The sequence below is a fragment of the Ranitomeya imitator genome, chromosome 9 (genome assembly GCF_032444005.1).
Source record: "Ranitomeya imitator isolate aRanImi1 chromosome 9, aRanImi1.pri, whole genome shotgun sequence".
Lineage (NCBI taxonomy): Eukaryota > Metazoa > Chordata > Amphibia > Anura > Dendrobatidae > Ranitomeya > Ranitomeya imitator.
Genome location: NC_091290.1, coordinates 55036251 through 55055540, shown reverse-complemented (window position 1 = coordinate 55055540; position 19290 = coordinate 55036251). Strand labels below are relative to the sequence as shown.

Here is a 19290-nt window from a genome sequence, read left to right as displayed (position 1 = left end):
AAGGCTGGTTATCAAGAATAGAGGGGTCCCCATGCAATTTTTTTAAATTATAGATGCCTCTCCATTACTAATCTTCCAGACAGTACAAAGGTGACATCAACCCCACAAATTTGAACCCCACTTGCCACCGCCACAGGGCAAGTGGGAAAAGCTGGTCAAAGCGCCAAAATCGGCCCATCTAATAGATGCGCCTTTTCTGGGCAGCTGCAGGCTGCTATTTTTAGGCTGGGTGAACAATATCTATGGCTCCTTACCAGCCTGCGAATACCAGCCCCCAGCTGTCTGGTTTAGCTTGGCTGGCTGTCAAAAATGGGGGTACCCCATAACGTTTTTTTAAATTATTCATTAAAAAATTTCAAAAAACAGAGCGAGGTCCCCTCTATTCTTGATAACCAACCTTGCTAAAGCTGACAGCTAAGGTTTGCAGCCCGCAGCTGTCAGTTTTGTCTGGCTGGCCATCAAAAATACAGGGGAAATACAAATTGGCATGTGCATATGTATTCACACCTTTTGCCATGATGTTCCTTAGAAATTCTGGTGCAAGCTATTATCTTCATGAGTCACATGCTTAGTGAGAGGAAGTTCACCTGTGTGCAAACTGTCACAAACTGTTGCAAAGCGCCATATGGTCTGTCAGTATATACACTTCTTTTCTGAAAGGCAACAGAGGTAGCGACACCATTAAGCAAGAGGCACCACTAACCCAACAACACCATGAAGACCAAGGAGATCTCCAAACAAGTCAGAGAGAAAGTTGTTGAGAAGGACAAGTCAGGGTTGGGTTATTAAAAATTATCCCAATCTCTGATGATCCTCCGGAGCACCATCAAATCTATTATCATCAAATGGAAAGAAAATGGTACCACAACTAACCTGCCAAGAGAGGGCTGCCCACCAAAATTCTCAGCCCGGCAAGGAGGACATTAATCAGGGAGGCAGCACTCAAACCAAAAGGTAACCCTGAAGGAGCTGCAGAGTTCCCAAGCAGAGACTGGAGGATCTGTCCATATGACGACAATAAGCCGTAACCTCCATAGAGGTGGTCTTTATAGAAGAGTGGATAGAAAAAAGCTTTTACTTCCACACAAATTGTAAAGCTTGTTTTGAGTTCACCAAAAGACATGTTGGAGACTCTCTAAATGTATGGAGGAAGGTGCTGTGGTCAGATGAGACCTAAATTGAACTTTTTGGCCACTGTGGTAGATCGGCTCACTCAGCTGCTCCAAGAGGTAGTCACAGGAACACTTTTCATTAAAGTTTTCAACTGGTTTATTAAAAACGTATTGCATAAACCAGTGCAAAATAAGATAAACAAGCACGACCCTAACGGGAAAAACAAAATAATATACAGTACAGTCTGTATTGCTGCGGGGATCCACCTACTCAGGAAAAAAAAAAAACCACACGGTTCAGTTCTCTAACACGAGCACTGCTCTGAAGCTTTAGTCTCCAGACACACCGAACACTGAGTCCAAAGGCTCCACATTTAGCTTCTGAACCACACTCCCGTTCACTGTTCAGCTGTTCACTAAACCAAGCCCTTCACATGGCCAATTAGTATACTGGAGAGGTTTTCCAGGTTCACATCACTGTGGCTAACATCCTGAGTAACACATATCTTCCCTCCAGTATTTTACCAGTGACTTTCTCACATACCCCCTTCTCTTCCCAAAGCTGGGGGTTTTGGCACCTTCAGTCACTAAACAGGTAAGTCTAGACAGGACATCTGCATTACCCTGTAATTTTCTGAGCCTATGCTCCAAACAGAAGCCCTAGGGTGCTAGAAAAGACCTAGTCATGCAGGCATTCTTCCCCTTCCTTTCTCTCATCCATCTCTGGGGCGCATGGTCTGACACGTCACTTGACTGAACATTCGGCCTAGCAGGTAGCACCTCCGAGAGACAAAAATTGAACTTTTTGGCCGCCAAGGTGAACGCTGTGTCTGGCACCAAACCAGCACAGCTCATCACCCCAAGAACACATCCCCCCCACTGAAACATGGTGGTGGCAGCATTATGGGTTTTGGCAGCAGGGACATGGAAAATGGTTAAAGTCGAAGGGAAGAAGGATGGTGCGAAATACAGGGAAATTCTTGCGCAAAACCTGTTTCAGTCTGTCAGTGATTTGAGACTGGGATGTAAGTTCACCTTCCAACAAGACAATGACCCAATGCATACTGCTAAGACAACACTTGAGTGGTAAATGTTTTGAAATGGCCTAGTCAAAGCCCAGACTTTCATCTAATTGAGAATCTGTGGTCAGACTTGAAGATTGCTGTTCACCAGAAGAAACCATCTAACCTGAAGGAGCTGGAGCAGTTTTGCCTTGAGGAATGGTAAAAAATCCCAGTGGCGAGATGTGGAAAGCTCATACTTATCCAAAGTGACTTGCAGCTGTAATTGCCGCAAAAGGAGGCTCTACAAAATACTGACTTTAGGAGAGTGAAAAGTTATGCACAGTGAAGTTTACAGTTATTTCGTCCCATTTGTTGTTTGTTTCTCAATGAAAAGAAAAACAAATGTTCACAGTTGTAGGCATGCTCTTTATATTAAAGGGAACCTGTCACCCCCAAAATGGAAGGTGAGCTAAGCCCACCAGCATCAGGGGCTTATCTACAGCATTCTGAATTAGCCCCCGATGTATCCTAAAAGATGAGAAAAAGAGGTTAGATTATACTCACCTAGGCGGGCGGTCCGATCCGATGGGCGTCGTGGTCCGGGTCCGGCGCCTCCCATCTTCTTACGATGACGTCCTCTTCTGGTCTTCACACTGTGGCTCCGGCGCAGGAGTACTTTAACTGCCCTGTTGAGGGCAGAGCAAAGTACTGCAGTGCGCAGGCGCCGGGAAAGGTCAGAGAGGCCCAGCACCTGCGCACTGCAGTACTTAGCTCTGCCCTCAACAGGTCAGTTAAAGTACGCCTGCGCCAGAGCCGCAGCGTGAAGACAAGAAGAGGACGTCATATGATGAAGATGGGAGGCGCCCGACCGTGACACCCATCGGACCACCGGGGCCGCCCCTGGGTGAGTATAATCTAACCTCTTTTTCTCATCTTTTAGGATACATCGGGGGCTTATCTACAGCATTCTACAGCCCCTGATTGCACTCTGATTTGTTTTCAGCATGTTCACTGTATGGAAAAATTAACTGTGTAAATCAAAACTATAACTCATCGCCTCCCCCCAATAAATAAACAAGCATTCATATGGCAAAAAAAAAACCCAGGTGACTCTGTAATGCATGGGAGGAAGAAAAACAAAAGCACAAAATTGAAAATTGGCCACACCAGAAAGGGTTTAATCTTGGAGTCTGCATTTCTACTGAGCCCGACTCCATAGCCCTATCTATCTATCTATCTATCTATCTATCTATCTATCTATCTATCTATCTATCTATCTATCTATCTATTCTATCTGTCCATCTACCTATTATCTATCCATCATCTACCAATTTATTATCTACCAATCTATTACTTGTCTATTTATTATCTATCTATCTGTCTATCAATCTATCTATTATCTATCAATCTATTATCTATAAATTTATTATCTGTCTATCTATTATTTATCTATCTATGTATTATTTATCTATCTGGTCCTGTTATATTTATACGCAATGTTTATTTATAGCTATACTTTTCTCACCTCTCTTATTTTATCAGTCACAGACAGGTGAGAATATTAACATGCCATGTGTATAATTATGCACGTATCTGTCAAACGTGACTTACTGAATGAATCAGCCGCTTGCACAGTTGCCACTGAATGATACTTGTGCTTTGCATTCGGAATACTAACTAGTGCACATCCTGCCATCTGCAACAAGCAGCCAACCTCTCACCGGCAGCGTCTTTTTTTCTTATCCATAACTGATTGTAGCTTCTCTATCTTGCTAATAAAACTGCATATATTATAAGCCGGTATAGTTGTGCATACAGATAACCATTTGTACTTGTCAAGGCCGATACATTTTTCATTTATGTTCTGTTGTAGTGATAAGGAACTCCTTATGGTCAGGGCTAAACTACCCATTATTTTCAGTGTGCTGGTAGACAGCGACCCTAAATCGCCAGACGATGGTTCCCTAAGTCCATGGCATCTCGATATAGTTCATGAAGCCTTAGAATTAATTTTTACCACCAAGACTTCTCCTATTGCGGATCCCATTGAGATCAGCTGATTGCCGAGGGTCGCTCGTGATCTTAGATTTGTAGGAACCACTATATAGATACCAAGCAATATCACTGAAGACCATGGGTATGAACTGGTTCTAATAGATGCAACAAAATTTCCAAAGCTGGGTGTCCAGTTGGCCTAATCCATTGTTGATGGATAGACCCCTTCTTTTCATATCTCTCCCACAAGCAATACAATAGTAATGGTGTTCCTTACGCTGCCATCGCTGCACGGTTTTAACTCTTTCCAGAACGTCTGCATCTGTGTCAAGTCTATCTTGTTAAGTGGAATTGATACTTCTCCTATAGGATCATTCCTGCTGAATCGATCATAGTCCAAAACCTGGAGATACAGGACTCTCTGCACAACTTTCTCATACGGGAATCCTGAAAAACATGAAAAGTACAGTATTACTTTTTGCACCTGGAGTGCTTAGTCCTAAATAAAGAGCTACCCTAGATATACAGGTAGAACATATGGAAATCTACCTTACTACTAGAAGTTAGAGGAACCCATGGAAATGGACATACAATGTAAGGGCTCATGGTCATATTATGGCTCCATATCTCTACCACAGGACGATAGGGCCAAACATATAGACCCTCATGGTATAGTGGATGCCGGCACATTGAGTTCCATATTTCTATGGGCCTCCATGAACTACCATAAAAGCGTCACATCATGTTCATGAGACTATAAAGGCTCAAACACATCTGTGTATAGGTAGAGAGAACCATCATGGAGCCATTCTTCATCAGATGCCATAATATGGAGCTTTACTCCCCCACAAACATTGCTTTTAGGAAAGAATATCTCTGAAAGCCTGTGATCATATCTGCGTGGAAGGCTCCATTTGCAGTTCCATCAGGTTTGCCAGCAAGAAGAGATCTTCATGTATTATTATTCTAGCCGGTGAAGTGATGGACAGCATGACAAGGTGCATGGAGGCCGTCGGGCACTCTGGGATCCCATGGACATGTTCTGCTCTAAACCTGCGGTCCTTTAAACTACGATGACAGTAATAATCCTGATTACATGTGCTAATTACAGTAGCAACCAGGGTCATGCAGAAGAACAATTCCCAAGACATCGGACTTGAAAGATATTGATAAAAATGTCACACGTAGCATAAGAAAGTCATCAATACAATTACAGTAGTTATGCGGAGTATAATATCTCTATAGATGAGTTCTCGGTGATATTTCATTGGTAACAGGGCTTAAAAGCATTTTTAAAATGTCAGAGGAAATTTTTTTTCCATATGAAAAGCAATTTCCATCCTTTTAGCAACAAAAAGCACAATGTGATAAGTGTCATTATAATTCTGTACATTATTCTTATGACGGTTTCACAATTTTATTCTATTTTTGTTATTCTATATGAGTTTTGCTGCTTGGTTTGAATACTTATATTAAGACCAAATACAGTGCCTACAAGTAGTATTCAACCCCCTGCAGATTTAGCAGGTTTACACATTTGGAATTAACTTGGCATTGTGACATTTGGACTGTAGATCAGCCTGGAAGTGTGAAATGCACTGCAGCAAAAAAGAATGTTATTTCTTTGTTTATTTTTTTTTTAAATTGGGAAAAGTTTTTTTCAGAGGGTCATTTATTATTCAACCCCTCAACCCACCAGAATTCTGTTTGGTTCCCCTAAAGTATTAAGAAGTAGTTCAGGCACAAAGAACAATGAGCTTCACATGTTTGGATTAATTATCTCTTTTTCCAGCCTTTTCTGACTATTTAAGACCCTCCCCAAACTTGTGAACAGGACTCATACATGGTCAACATGGGAAAGACAAAGGAGCATTCAAAGGCCATCAGAGATAAGATCGTGGAGGGTCACAAGGCTGGCAAGGGGTACAAAACCCTTTCCAAGGAGTTGGGCCTACCTGTCTCCACTGTTGGGAGCATCATCCGGAAGTGGAAGGCTTATGGAACTACTGTTAGCCTTCTACGGCCTGGACAGCCTTTGAAAGTTTCCTCCCGTGCCGAGGCCAGGCTTGTCCGAAGAGTCAAGGCTAACCCAAGGACAACAAGGAAGGAGCTCCGGGAAGATCTCATGGCAGTGGGGACATTGGTTTCAGTCAATACCATAAGTAACGTACTCCACCGCAATGGTCTCCGTTCCAGACGAGCCCATAAGCTACCTTTACTTTCAAAGCGTCATGTCAAGGCTCGTCTACAGTTTGCTCATGATCACTTGGAGGACTCTGAGACTGACTGGTTCAGGGTTCTCTGGTCTGATGAGACCAAGATCGAGATCTTTGGTGCCAACCACACACGTGACGTTTGGAGACTGGATGGCACTGCATACGACCCCAAGAATACCATCCCTACAGTCAAGCATGGTGGTGGCAGCATCATGCTGTGGGGCTGTTTCTCAGCCAAGGGGCCTGGCCATCTGGTCGGCATCCATAGGAAGATGGATAGCATGGCCTACCTGGAGATTTTGGCCAAGAACCTCCGCTCCTCCATCAAGGATCTTAAGATGGGTCATCATTTCATCTTCCAACAAGACAACGACCCAAAGCACACAGCCAAGAAAACCAAGGCCTGGTTCAAGAGGCAAAAAATCAAGGTGTTGCAGTGGCCTAGTCAGTCTCCTGACCTTAACCCAATTGAAAACTTGTGGAAGGAGCTCAAGATTAAAGTCCACAGGAGACACCCAAAGAACCTAGATAACTTGGAGAAGATCTGCATGGAGGAGTGGGCCAAGATCACTCCAGAGACCTGTGCCGGCCTGATCAGGTCTTATAAAAGACGATTATTAGCTGTAATTGCAAACAAAGGTTATTCCACAAAATATTTAACCTAGGGGTTGAATAATAATTGACCCACACTTTTATGTTTAAAATTTATAAAAATTTAACTGAGCAACAAAACTTTTTGGTTTGTAAGATTTATGCATCTGTTAATAAATCCTGCTCTTGTTTGAAGTTTGAAGGCTCTAACTTATTTGCATCTTATTAAACCTGCTAAATCTGCAGGGGGTTGAATACTACTTTTAGGCACTGTAAGACAATTGCTAAAATAGCAAATTCCCAATCATATGTTAAATACATCCCCCTATTTAGTTTCAGGATCACAAAAAAAAAAAAAGGAAAGAAAAACAACTCATAGCAGCCTTACATTAGAGAACAGCTATTTATTTATTATATACATACATATATACAAGTACCGTATATACATATGTATGTGTCATCTTTTTTAATGTTTATTTGTTTGGGCATTGTGGTTTGCTTACACATCCCACACTTGCGGCATGGAAAGAAGCCTTTTAGGATGTTATGAAAAAAGGTGGGTTGTATAGAGAGGGACTTATTCTGAATCGTGGAAGCAATCATATTTCCCAGGTTGCAGGATTTTTTGTAAATGAACCAGGGGTGAGTAGGATTTTTTTTCCCCTATGATTTTAGCGTCTTTTAATATATGCCAATATTTTTTCACTATTTTACAAAGGATGTTTGCATTGGCATTATACTGAGTGATTATATAATAATAATAATGCCAATGCAAACAACAGGGGTCATATATACCATTAAGTGTCCATGTAAAAAATTGTATGTGGGGCGCACCAAACGGCTGCTAAGGGCTCCTACTCACTTGCGAGCAACTCGGATGAGTCTCACATGTTTAAAACCCGGCTCTGCACCTGGCACTCAGATCAGAGCGTGTGGCCGCATAGGAATACATACAGCCGCACACTCCGCTCCTCTGTACCCGGTGCAGTGCCGGCGTATTGCCGTGCGAGACTCATCTGAGTCTCGCGCAAGTGAGTAGGAGCCCTTAGGCTGCCATCACACTATCAGTATTTGGTCAGTATTTTACATCAGTATTTGTAGCCAAAACCAGAGGTGGAACAAATAGAGGAAAAGTATAATAGAAACATATGCACCACTTCTGGGTTTATCACCCACTCCTGGTTTTGGCGTACAAATACTGAGGTAAAATACTGACCAAATACTAATAGTGTGACGGTAACCTTAGAGTGAGAATCAACGAACACATACGCAATATAAAGAAGCATTTTTTAGGACACCCGCTTTCCAAACATTTTATTGAACACCATGGCAGACGGGTACAGACCATGGAAATATCGGCCATTGAAATTGTACACCCTAACTGGAGAGGAGGCAACTATATTAAATCCATGTCAAGGGTTGAGAGCAAATGGATCTTCCTACTGGATACCTTGATTCCCAGTGGTCTCAACAGTGAAGATGAACTCTTTGGCTTTTATTACCGAGCCCAACCGCTGGAAGGACCGATACTCGGGGACCGATATAAGGACCGATACTCAGTGTAAGAACCATCGCTGAGGAAGGAAACAGCCGTTTCCGAAATGCGCCGGTATTGGTCCTTACCGCGATCCATACTCACTCACTAACCAGTCACGTGAGCGGTCACATGATCCACTGCGTCACGCAGGTCCTCCAGACGAGCCGCTCTCACTACTTTCGCACCGTGCGGCGCCTGGTTACCAGGACACAGGATCCCGCCTCGTACTGGAGCCTACAGACAGAGTAGCTGATACTGGCATGGGCAGCTCTCCGCCATCATCCTACTGACCTTGTGCATCTTACCCACCGCGTTCTGGAGCATTTGGAAACCACTGATCTGGGTGGTCACCCGCCCGACGGTAAGACACTGACTTATCTTTATACTACGGAGACTGCCCTATTGTAATCCTTATATGTGACTGTATTGCACATGTCCAGGATTGGACACTCGAGTTATTTGTAGGCGGCACTTGCACCGATTCATTTATTGGGGTACACAGTTTGTGCCCATTGTGGTCAGATCCCTTTTTTCTAATATACTGGCTCTGTCCAGGGAGAATAATTTTTCTCTTTTTTATTCTATTTCTACAATTATTGTTGTGATTGTTTATTTGTTGCAGGAAATTGTTCCTTGATACCTTGCGCCACTTTTATTTCTTTTTTTAAAACATGTATTTTACATGTGTATATAATAATGATAATAATAATTCCTCAGTAGGGATGATCAGACCCGTGCACTTTGGCAAATCATCAAGACCCGCTTCTGGCAGCTCCCTTTGCAGTTGCGGTCCAATGAGTTCTCAAATACTAACAGTTCATTTGTTCTAAACTGCAGCAGGATACTGGACCTTCGGTCACATACTGGTCAAATAACTGTGATATACCGGTAATTAAACATCCCATTGCACTTTTAACATCAGAAACTGCAGTGATATTGCTGGACTCGCATTATCAGTGCAATGTCTGCTAAGTATCACTGGAGGCGCTTATGGGGCTGGAGGCCATAGGCAATTGCCCAGTTTGCCCACCCGTAATGCCAGCCCTGCACACATTTGTGTACACAGAGCACATTCACATATGTATATATAGAGCACATACACACACATGTATACACAGAGCACTCCTATATACACATAAGTATACACACAGCACATATATACATATGTGTATACAGAGCACATGTTGGATTGGTATTATCAGTGCAATTTCTGCCTGTTATCGCTTTAAAAGGATGGGGTCCTTGACTACCCTGAATGCCGGCCCTGTACACATATATACACACAGAGCACATACACACGTGTATATGTATACACACAGCAACTACATACACGCATATGTATATACAGAACACAAGCACTCAAATGTATATACAAATAGCACATAGGCACACATATACACACTTATATGTAGACATACATAGTGCACACACGTACACATGTTGTCACCAAAGATCAGCGCTGATAATGCTGGACTGGTATTATCAGTGCAGCTTTTGCTTGTTATTCCTGGGGGCCATTATGGTGATAGGGATCCTGGACAATTGCCCATTTCTTCCCTCCCTATCACAATAACCCTGTATATTTAGTATATATTCACTTATATAAATGTAAATTATAGGGTTCGCTTTCAATTCTGGTGAATAAATGGAAATGAGATGGTGAGCCGTGTTTAAACAGAGGGTGTGGGTTAGAAGTGGAACATTTGCGCTTCTTAGTGTTTGTCCCGTGCATAATACAAACATTGAGCACTGCAGGACAAATACCGTGATTCTTCTTGAGTCAACCTTAGAAAACCACAAACTTGCACTTAGTTCTTGCAATTACATTTTATGTCTTCCTTAACATGTAACACTTATCATAAATGCAAGTACACAAACTCCCACAATATTTCGAGCATTAATAATGTTCGGTGGTCTCGCTGTAAAAATGTATTGAATACGTATTCTATGTTACGAGCTGAGACCACCAGTGGATCTTTACAACAAAGGAATAGTGACCCTCTAGTGCAGTGCAGGCTGTAGAGAACAGCCAGCGGCTTCTCTGCGCCTTCATTCTAGTGAGCGGAGGATGCTATCCCCATTTTCTTCTCTAAACAGCAGTAACCAACCATCTAGAACCCCAGCGAGCTGAAGCCCCTCATTGCTTATACAGGCAAAGCATAGGGTATGCATGGTAGTGGCTGTGCCAGGCATTTCAGCTTAGCCCCATTCATTGGAACAGCAATGTAGATATAAGTAGTAGCCCCCCCCCAAAAAAAACAAACCTTTTTAGCCTATGAGTTGTTCTGATGTAAAAAGTAATTTAATGTTCCATGTATCTGAGTTATCAAGGTCTAAGAGAAGCAGAAAATCACTAATAGCTGCCAATACAGAACCTACGAGTTCTGCTGCATAGCTTCCCATATGATATGGACCATGTAGCTAGTATAGCTTCTACAGGTCTCTTGGTCTATATAGAAAAATGTGGCTTGAAAACCTAGTCGGGGACCATAGAGAAAGTGAAGACTAGTCCAGCGCCGCCTCTAACTGGCTTTTCCCTGCATCATTCCAGGTGATTGACAGATCTGTGTCTACAAACATGGGAGAGACTTATCAGTCACTTACATCAGTGTGGGGATAAGCCGACCAGGAGTGGTGCTGAAATATTCGTGACTCTGTCTATGGACCAAAGCCAGACCTTCAAACTATATATCCTCAAGCACTGAAATGTTTAGGAAAATCATATACTGTACCCGTCTAAAATTGTGCAGCCCTGACCTGATTCATTCTGCATGGGGTTTGGACAGAATGAATCGATAGACAAGTTCCCTTAAAATATGGATATAGTGGTAGCCATTACTACCTCTTGATGTAGGGCAGCGTTCCCCAACTCCGGTCCTCAAGAGCCACCAACAGGTCATGTTTTCAGGATTTCCTTAGTATTGCCCAGGTGATAATTTCATCACCTGCACAGGCAATTATTCAATCACCTGTGAAATACTAAGGAAATCCTGAAAACATGACCTGTTTGTGGCTCTTGAGGACCGGAGTTGGGGAACACTGATGTAGGGCATTCTACTGTCTCACTGCTCTAACTGTAATGAATCCTTTCCTATATAGATGCCGGAATCGCCTAAATCTATCGAATGTTTCTTAAGGTACCTTCACACTGAGCGACTTTAGAGCGATAACGATAGCGATCCGTGACGTTGCAGCGTCCTGGATAGCGATATCGTTGTGTTTGACACGCAGCAGCGATCAGGATCCTGCTGTGACATCGCTGGTCGGAGCTAGAAGTCCAGCATCTTATTTCGTTGCTGGATCACCCGCTGACATCGCTGAATCGGCGTGTGTGACGCCGATCCAGCGATGTCTTCACTTGTAACCAAGGTAAACATCGGGTTGCTAAGCGCAGGGCTGCACTTAGTAACCCGATATTTACCCTGGTTACCATTGTAAATGGAAAAATAAAAAAACAGTACATACTTACATTCCAGTGTCTGTCGCGTCCCCCGGCGTCCGCTTCCCTGCACTTCTCCTGCATCCTGTGTCAGCGCCGGCCGGCCGTAAAGCAGAGCGCAGCTCTGCTTTACGGCCGGCGCTTACACAGGATGCAGGAGGAGTGCAGGGAAGCGGACGCCGGGGACGTGACAGGCACCGGAATGTGAGTATGTGTTTTTTTTTTTTTACATTTACAATGGTAACCAGGGTAAACATCGGGTTACTAAGCGCGGCCCTGCGCTTAGTAACCCGATGTTTACCCTGGTTACCCGGGGACCTCGGCATCGTTGGTCGCTGGAGAGCTGTCTGTGTGACAGCTCCCCAGCGACCACACAGCGACGCTGCAGCGATCGACATCGTTGTCTATATCGCTGCAGCGTCGCTTAGTGTGACGGTACCTTTAAGGTACCGTCACACTAGACGATATCGCTAGCGATCCGTGACGTTGCAGCGTCCTCGCTAGCGATATCGTCCAGTGTGACAGGCAGCAGCGATCAGGCCCCTGCTGTGCTGTCGCTGGTCGGGGAAGAAAATCCAGAACTTTATTTGGTCGCTGGACTCCCCGCAGACATCGCTGAATCGGCGTGTGTGACACCGATTCAGCGATGTCTTCACTGGTAACCAGGGTAAACATCGGGTAACTAAGCGCAGGGCCGCGCTTAGTAACCCGATGTTTACCCTGGTTACCATCCTAAAAGTAAAAAAAACAAACACTACATACTTACCTACAGCCATCTGTCCTCCAGCGCTGTGCTCTGCTCTCCTCCTGTACTGGCTGTGAGCGTCGGTCAGCCGGAAAGCAGAGCGGTGACGTCACTGCTCTGCTTTCCGGCCGCTGTGCTCACACAGACAGTACAGGAGGAGTGCAGAGCACAGCGCTGGAGGACAGACGGCTGTAGGTAAGTATGTAGTGTTTGTTTTTTTTACTTTTAGGATGGTAACCAGGGTAAACATCGGGTTACTAAGCGCGGCCCTGCGCTTAGTTACCCGATGTTTACCCTGGTTACCGGCATCGTTGGTCGCTGGAGAGCGGTCTGTGTGACAGCTCTCCAGCGACCAAACAGCGACGCTGCAGCAATCCGGATCGTTGTCGGTATCGCTGCAGCGTCGCTAAGTGTGACGGTACCTTTAGTCCTTAGTAAGATTTAAAGGAGGAATAAATCCTGTGCCTGTCCTTTGTGCTGACCACACATGTCTTTATACTTACAAATGAGATCACCTCTAGGTCGTCCTTTGTTTGTAAGCTAGACAAGCCCAAGTTTTCTAACCTCTCATTAAAAGACAGACAGGTTAGGTGCCAATCGTATTTAACAGGAAAACGTGCTTCCTCCCTCTAAAAGATCACGGCTTTGCAAAGACACATCACAACGTATGCTAATGAAAAGAAAATATTCAGAATCTGCCAAGAGTCTCTGAAAGTAAATTATATAACGAAATATTCCTAATAATTAAAACACTTATCCAACCAACAAGTTGGTGTCAAGTCTCTCGGAAACATGCTAGGTACACATTAGTGGAAGAAACACAAATATTTATGTGGAAAAAAAAAAGATTATTAACATTTTGTCAAAATATAAATGCTGCTATCTGTAAAGTCACCATCAGCAAGAGCGAAGACTGAAACAGCACTGAAAGTTCCTCGGTTCAAGCCAAGTCCCTACTACGAGAGGGAATACCCCTGGATGCGTAATTATTTTGTTAAAGAAAAAACTATTTATTTTATATAAATTATCAACCATTCATAGTCATCGACTGTTGACAAAACCGTATCACAAGGGTAAAAAACCATTAAACTTGATCATGTCCTTGACAAGTTAACAACATCTGTGAACTTCCGGCCGGAGCCGGTAACATCTGATTATTGGGGGTGCCTGGTGGCGTCCCTCCACTGATCAGATATTGATGGTCTAAACTAAGGATAAGTCATCAATAAAAAAAAGTAGCAGCCAGCCCCATTAATTAAATGGTTGTCTGAGCTCATTAAAAAGCTGCACACAACTTTAGCTTCATAAAGCTAAAATTAAGGTAATATATCCTTAGCCATTTCATCCGTACAGATGCAGCGTCACAGCCCCAATCCTCAGGACCCACATTCACTTTGACTGCAGAAGTCACATGTCGTAAATCCCCAACATACTGTGTATCACTGAGATCTGTGACTGACAGCAGTGGTCACATGGACTGGGGCTGAAATTCGGTCCTGGCATTTGAAATCACACAGGCCCATGTTGTCCCCGTCCCCAAGCACCAGATGGATGGAGGAAAGCTAGATTTACCAATATTTCTAATAATACCCGTGGCGCCATCACAACTCTTAACAGTATCTTGAGAACACCGATCCTGTTACCAACGTTGCAGAGAAGTCGTATAATTTCCAGGAATTGGACTTACCTACAACTCTACTCTTTCTCCACTCTTGAAAAAGAGCAATGCTACAAAAATCTCATAATGGACATTTTTTTTATTTAAATGGTCATTCCCCGACATTAAAAGTTATCACATGTCTTAAGATCAGTGGTGGACCGGCCGCTACGACCAACACGGTCCAGAGAACAGGCTTTGGATGAGCACCACTGCTCCATCTATTCTATGGCACTGCTGGAGAAAGCCAAGCACAGCACTCTGCTTTTTCTGCCCGTCCTATGGGGAACGCATACGCACAGTTTCGCTGTGGCATTGCAGAGCCCCGTTCTCAAGATCCTTTAGGTAGGTGATAACTTTTATTGTTGGGAATAACCTTTTGACAATTCTGTAACATTATCTCAACGTTTCAATGGAGGTGAAACTTCATTACTTCAGTTAGTTAGTCCTACAGCAAATCTGAGAGGATCTAATTCCACTATCACTTCCATTCATTAGTCCAAACCCAACGTTAGACCATTGATGTACTATTATCTGGCAAGTACTGCAGGGCCAAAGTAACCCTTCATCCCCTCCACCTTGTGCGTCTCACCCTCGAAGAGGAAAGTCTCGTTCCAATGCGGGTTGAGGTTTTTCCTCTTCACCTTGGTCTCCAGCTTGTGCTTCTTGTCAGGCAGTAGATAAATCTTCACAAATGGATCACTGGTTCCGCTAAAGTCCTTGGCTGGCAGCTCCTGTGCCTTCATGATCTTTACAGTGAGAGTGGATTCCTGGAAGTTGTAGCCCACGCTGAACTGAATCCGGCCAAGAGTCTCCCGACCTGAGCTGTCATGACCATCTTCTTCATCTGACCCTGGAGATAACTATGAAAAAAAAGAAAGAAGGTTCAACATTAACTGGCCTAATACAAGAGTATGGAATAGTGGATGAAGAAAGCTTTACAATGTTCTCTGTGTCCACCAGGTGGCAATAACAAAATGCAGCTTGGAGATCAGGTTATTTTCAGCGTGAGGAGACTCAGAGGTCATACTAGTGCCTTGGGCCAATACTCCTGTTACCTAACCCCACAATCTGAGGTTCTCCACCATTTACGCCTTCATACATCAGGGTCTGGGCACATTATACAATTTGACATTCTTAAATTAATAAGGAGAGGTCACAGTCACGTCACTGCAGCCCTACTGATGTATACATGGCATAATGGACAGCTGTGGAGCGGGAAGGGGAACGTCAAGGTCAATGCTGTAGACAACAGAAAAATACCTTATCCAGGACATCCCATTAACTATCGATCTCATACAATCATTCACTCAATGAATACAAAACATTTTTTTATTAGCTTTTTTTTTTTATTTATCACGTAGCCTAGACATCTGCTAATCAGTTGTAGTTATATAGTTATCACCATTAACAATATTATTAATAGTTACTCAGGATATTATCATCCCGGGGTGTGAAGATCAGGACTTATATCCTTCCATTGGGTCTTAAACTGACTATATAGGGTTTGATTTTCAGCATTATACATATCAGACTACAAAGGGTTAAGATATTTCCAATGACCAGAAGTTTGTGTGTGATTTTTTATGATATTTTGGAAAAACGTAAAATAAAACTGTGCTGGTCTGTAAGCATTGAACAACACATTTATAGCATTTAAAAAAAATTGCCTTAAAAGGGAATTTGTCAGCAGATGATTTTTGCTGTGTAATCTGAAAGCTGCATGATGTAGGGGCTGAGACCCTGATTCCAGTGATGTCTCACATGATGGTCCGCATGTGTGACCACTGCGCAGGAAAGTAGTGAATAAAAAGGTGGTCGCGCACTCAGGCAGGGAGCAAGGGACCGCCGATCTCTTGATCTCAAACTAATCATGTATCCTTAGTGGGAAAATCCTACGTGACGCCTTTATTTGACCAGACGGTAAAAGGGGCATAGATGGCCTTGTACATGAAGAAACAGAGGCCTGCGCACATGTATAAAGGATCATTTATCATAAAGAAGGAAACACACATTCATGACTAGAGTTTTTTTTCTGGAGCTGGAGAGAAGTATTTTTAGCATGGTCTGATCTATGCCCTGGTGGGAAGAAACGTGAAAATTAAAGTGCCGGGAGCAAAAAGCAGTGACAATCTCAATGGCTTCCTGGTGTGAATGAATGAATGAGATCGAGCCCTAAATTGTGCTGGTTTTGGAGCTGAATGCAGACACTGAGAAAGCCGAGGATGCCGATCCCGACGTATCTAGCTCATTGTTGACCTCTGTTCTAATGGGATCTGATATAAAGTATCAGGACATTACCATACAACGAATATATATATATATATATATATATATATATATATATATATATATATATATATATACAGTATACAGTGCAAGTCACAATGTGTCAGAGACATCAGTGGGACATGGCCACGTTGTCGCCTTCTCTGCTGTTTCTTATGTGTGAAACAATATAGCATTGACACTTATCTAGGTAGAATGAGAGCGTGAATGATACATCAGTCTATTATTGCGGTTGTTTTTTTTTAATATATTAATTTACAACCATTTCTATTAGGGATCGCTCACTATGGGGCGGAGCAGATCTGCGATTATTTTCTCATGCCGATTCAACATTCGGGTGTGGGTGCATTCGGGAATTAGATCGCACCCACCCATTTACCGTAAGTCTATGGCTGCATGTCCAACATTAGACTGCACTCGGATGTCATCAGAGTGCAGTGCAACTACCGTGGATGCCGACAATGAAGGAGACGGAGAAATTACTTTCTCAAGTCTCCTCCTCACCTGTGCTGCGATTCTCTCTTGTGAGGGATTGAGAGTAAAATGACACTCGGCTCAAACTCTGACACATGAGTTAATCGATGATCGTGTGAGCGAGCCCTTACAAGTATTCTAGGATAAGGATTACAACTAGGATATGGCATCAATTGTAAAAAATTGAACATATATTCTGTATAATCATGATATAAACCCCTATCCGTATGTCTTATATGGCATTCACATTCGGGATCCCCAGAATGGAGAACCACTAAGAAAGATCAGCTCTCACGGAGGAGGACTTGGCCCAGGTATGTTACATAGTTCCCAGTAATAGTAAATCATCTCAAGGGCTTGTTCACACAGTCTTTTTGAAGCATTTTTAGAGGAAAACCTGAGCAGAATCACCAAATCGTTAAGATTTGAGTTGTTTTTTTGTTAAATAGGAATGGCAGAGCTAACTCAGTTTCTTCTTTATAAATTCCTCAAAAAACCTACTGTATGGTATTGTGCACACAGACTTATTGGAAGCATTGAAAATCAACAAGTTTTTCAAGGAAATACTGCTTCAGACAATGCTCCTCCTTCGGCCGGAGTCACACTAGCGTAGAATATGGACCAGTGCTATGCGAGAATACATCGGATAGCACTCGGACCAGTGTTAATCTATGGGGCAGCTCACATTACCGTTTTTTTCTCAGGCGTATTCTATGTGCAAGTGAAATCGCAGCATGCTATGATTTTATGCATAAATCGGATGAGACTTGCCAATGTAAGTCTATGGGTGCGAGAAAAAAAACGCACAGCACTCGGACCATGGGAGTGCTGTCCTTTTTTACGCACCGGTGTCCTTTGAAAAACCGGTAATTCATGTGCTGCATACAGTAAAATCACACTGACAGGTTAGAATAGAATAGATAGAATAGAAATATACACATAGACTACATATATACACGTCTGTGACACACACACACATACATATGTATTTATATTGCACAGAAAGACAGATAGAAGAATAGTCGGTAATTAATTTGTCAACTTCTGTTAAATCACTGCAGGAGCCGACAGGATAGAAGAGATGGATTACATACAGTAAATACATATAGAATAGGTAGTTATATAGATGTCAGTGACAAATACAATTAGTACAGTGTGTGTGCAAATTACTGGACATGTTTTTACCGTATATACTCGAGTATAAGCCGACCCGAGTATAAGCCGGCTCCCCCGTCCCATCATATGCATGGCTGGGCTCCCTGTCCCATTGTATGCATGGCTGGGCTCCCCCGTCCCATTGTTGTATGCATGGCTGGGCTCCCCCATCCCATTGTTGTATGCATGGCTCGGCTCCCCCGTCCCATCGTTGTATGCATGGCTCGGCTCCCCCCATCCCATCGTTGTATGCATGGCTGGGCTCCCCCGTCCCATCCTTGTATGCATGGCTGGGCTCCCTGTCCCATTGTATGCATGGCTGGGCTCCCCCGTCCCATTGTTGTATGCATGGCTGGGCTCCCCCATCCCATTGTTGTATGCATGGCTCGGCTCCCTCGTCCCATCGTTGTATGCCTGGCTGGGCTCCCCCGTCCCATCGTTGTATGCATGGCTCGGCTCCCCCCATCCCATCGTTGTATGCATGGCTGGGCTCCCCCGTCCCATCCTTGTATGCATGGCTGGGCTCCCTGTCCCATCGTATGCATGGCCGGGCTCCCCCGTCCCATTGTTGTATGCATGGCTGGGCTCCCCCATCCCATTGTTGTATGCATGGCTCGGCTCCCTCGTCCCATCGTTGTATGCCTGGCTGGGCTCCCCAGTCCCATCGTTGTATGCATGGCTCGGCTCCCCCCATCCCATCGTTGTATGCATGGCTGGGCTCCCCCGTCCCATCCTTGTATGCATGGCTGGGCTCCCTGTCCCATCGTATGCATGGCCGGGCTCCCCCGTCCCATCGTTGTATGCATGGCTGGGCTCCCCCGTCCCATCCTTGTATGCATGGCTGGGCTCCATGTCCCATCGTATGCATGGCCGGGCTCCCCCGTCCCATCGTTGTATGCATGGCTGGGCTCCCCCGTCCCATCCTTGTATGCATGGCTCGGCTCCCCCGTCCCATCGTATGCATGGCTCGGCTCCCTCGTCCCATCGTTGTATGCATGGCTGGGCTCCCCCGTTCCATCGTATGCATAGCTGGGCTCCCCTGTCCCATCTTTGTATGCATGGCTCGACTCGGCTCA

The 19290-nt window shown here is 44.0% G+C and overlaps 1 protein-coding gene across 7 annotated transcripts in view; it reads right to left on the bottom strand.

Annotated features, from left to right (window-relative positions):
• Positions 1–19290, bottom strand: part of SYT7 (synaptotagmin 7) — a 542375-nt gene that overhangs the window by 54514 nt on the left and 468571 nt on the right. For all 7 annotated transcript variants that reach the window (XM_069740295.1, XM_069740293.1, XM_069740294.1 and 4 more), the window contains 2 exons: positions 14889–15159; positions 4389–4558 (listed from right to left, as the gene is read on the bottom strand). In XM_069740295.1, the coding sequence (XP_069596396.1) occupies positions 4389–4558; positions 14889–15159 (441 nt within the window). The remainder of the gene's footprint in view (positions 1–4388; positions 4559–14888; positions 15160–19290) is intronic.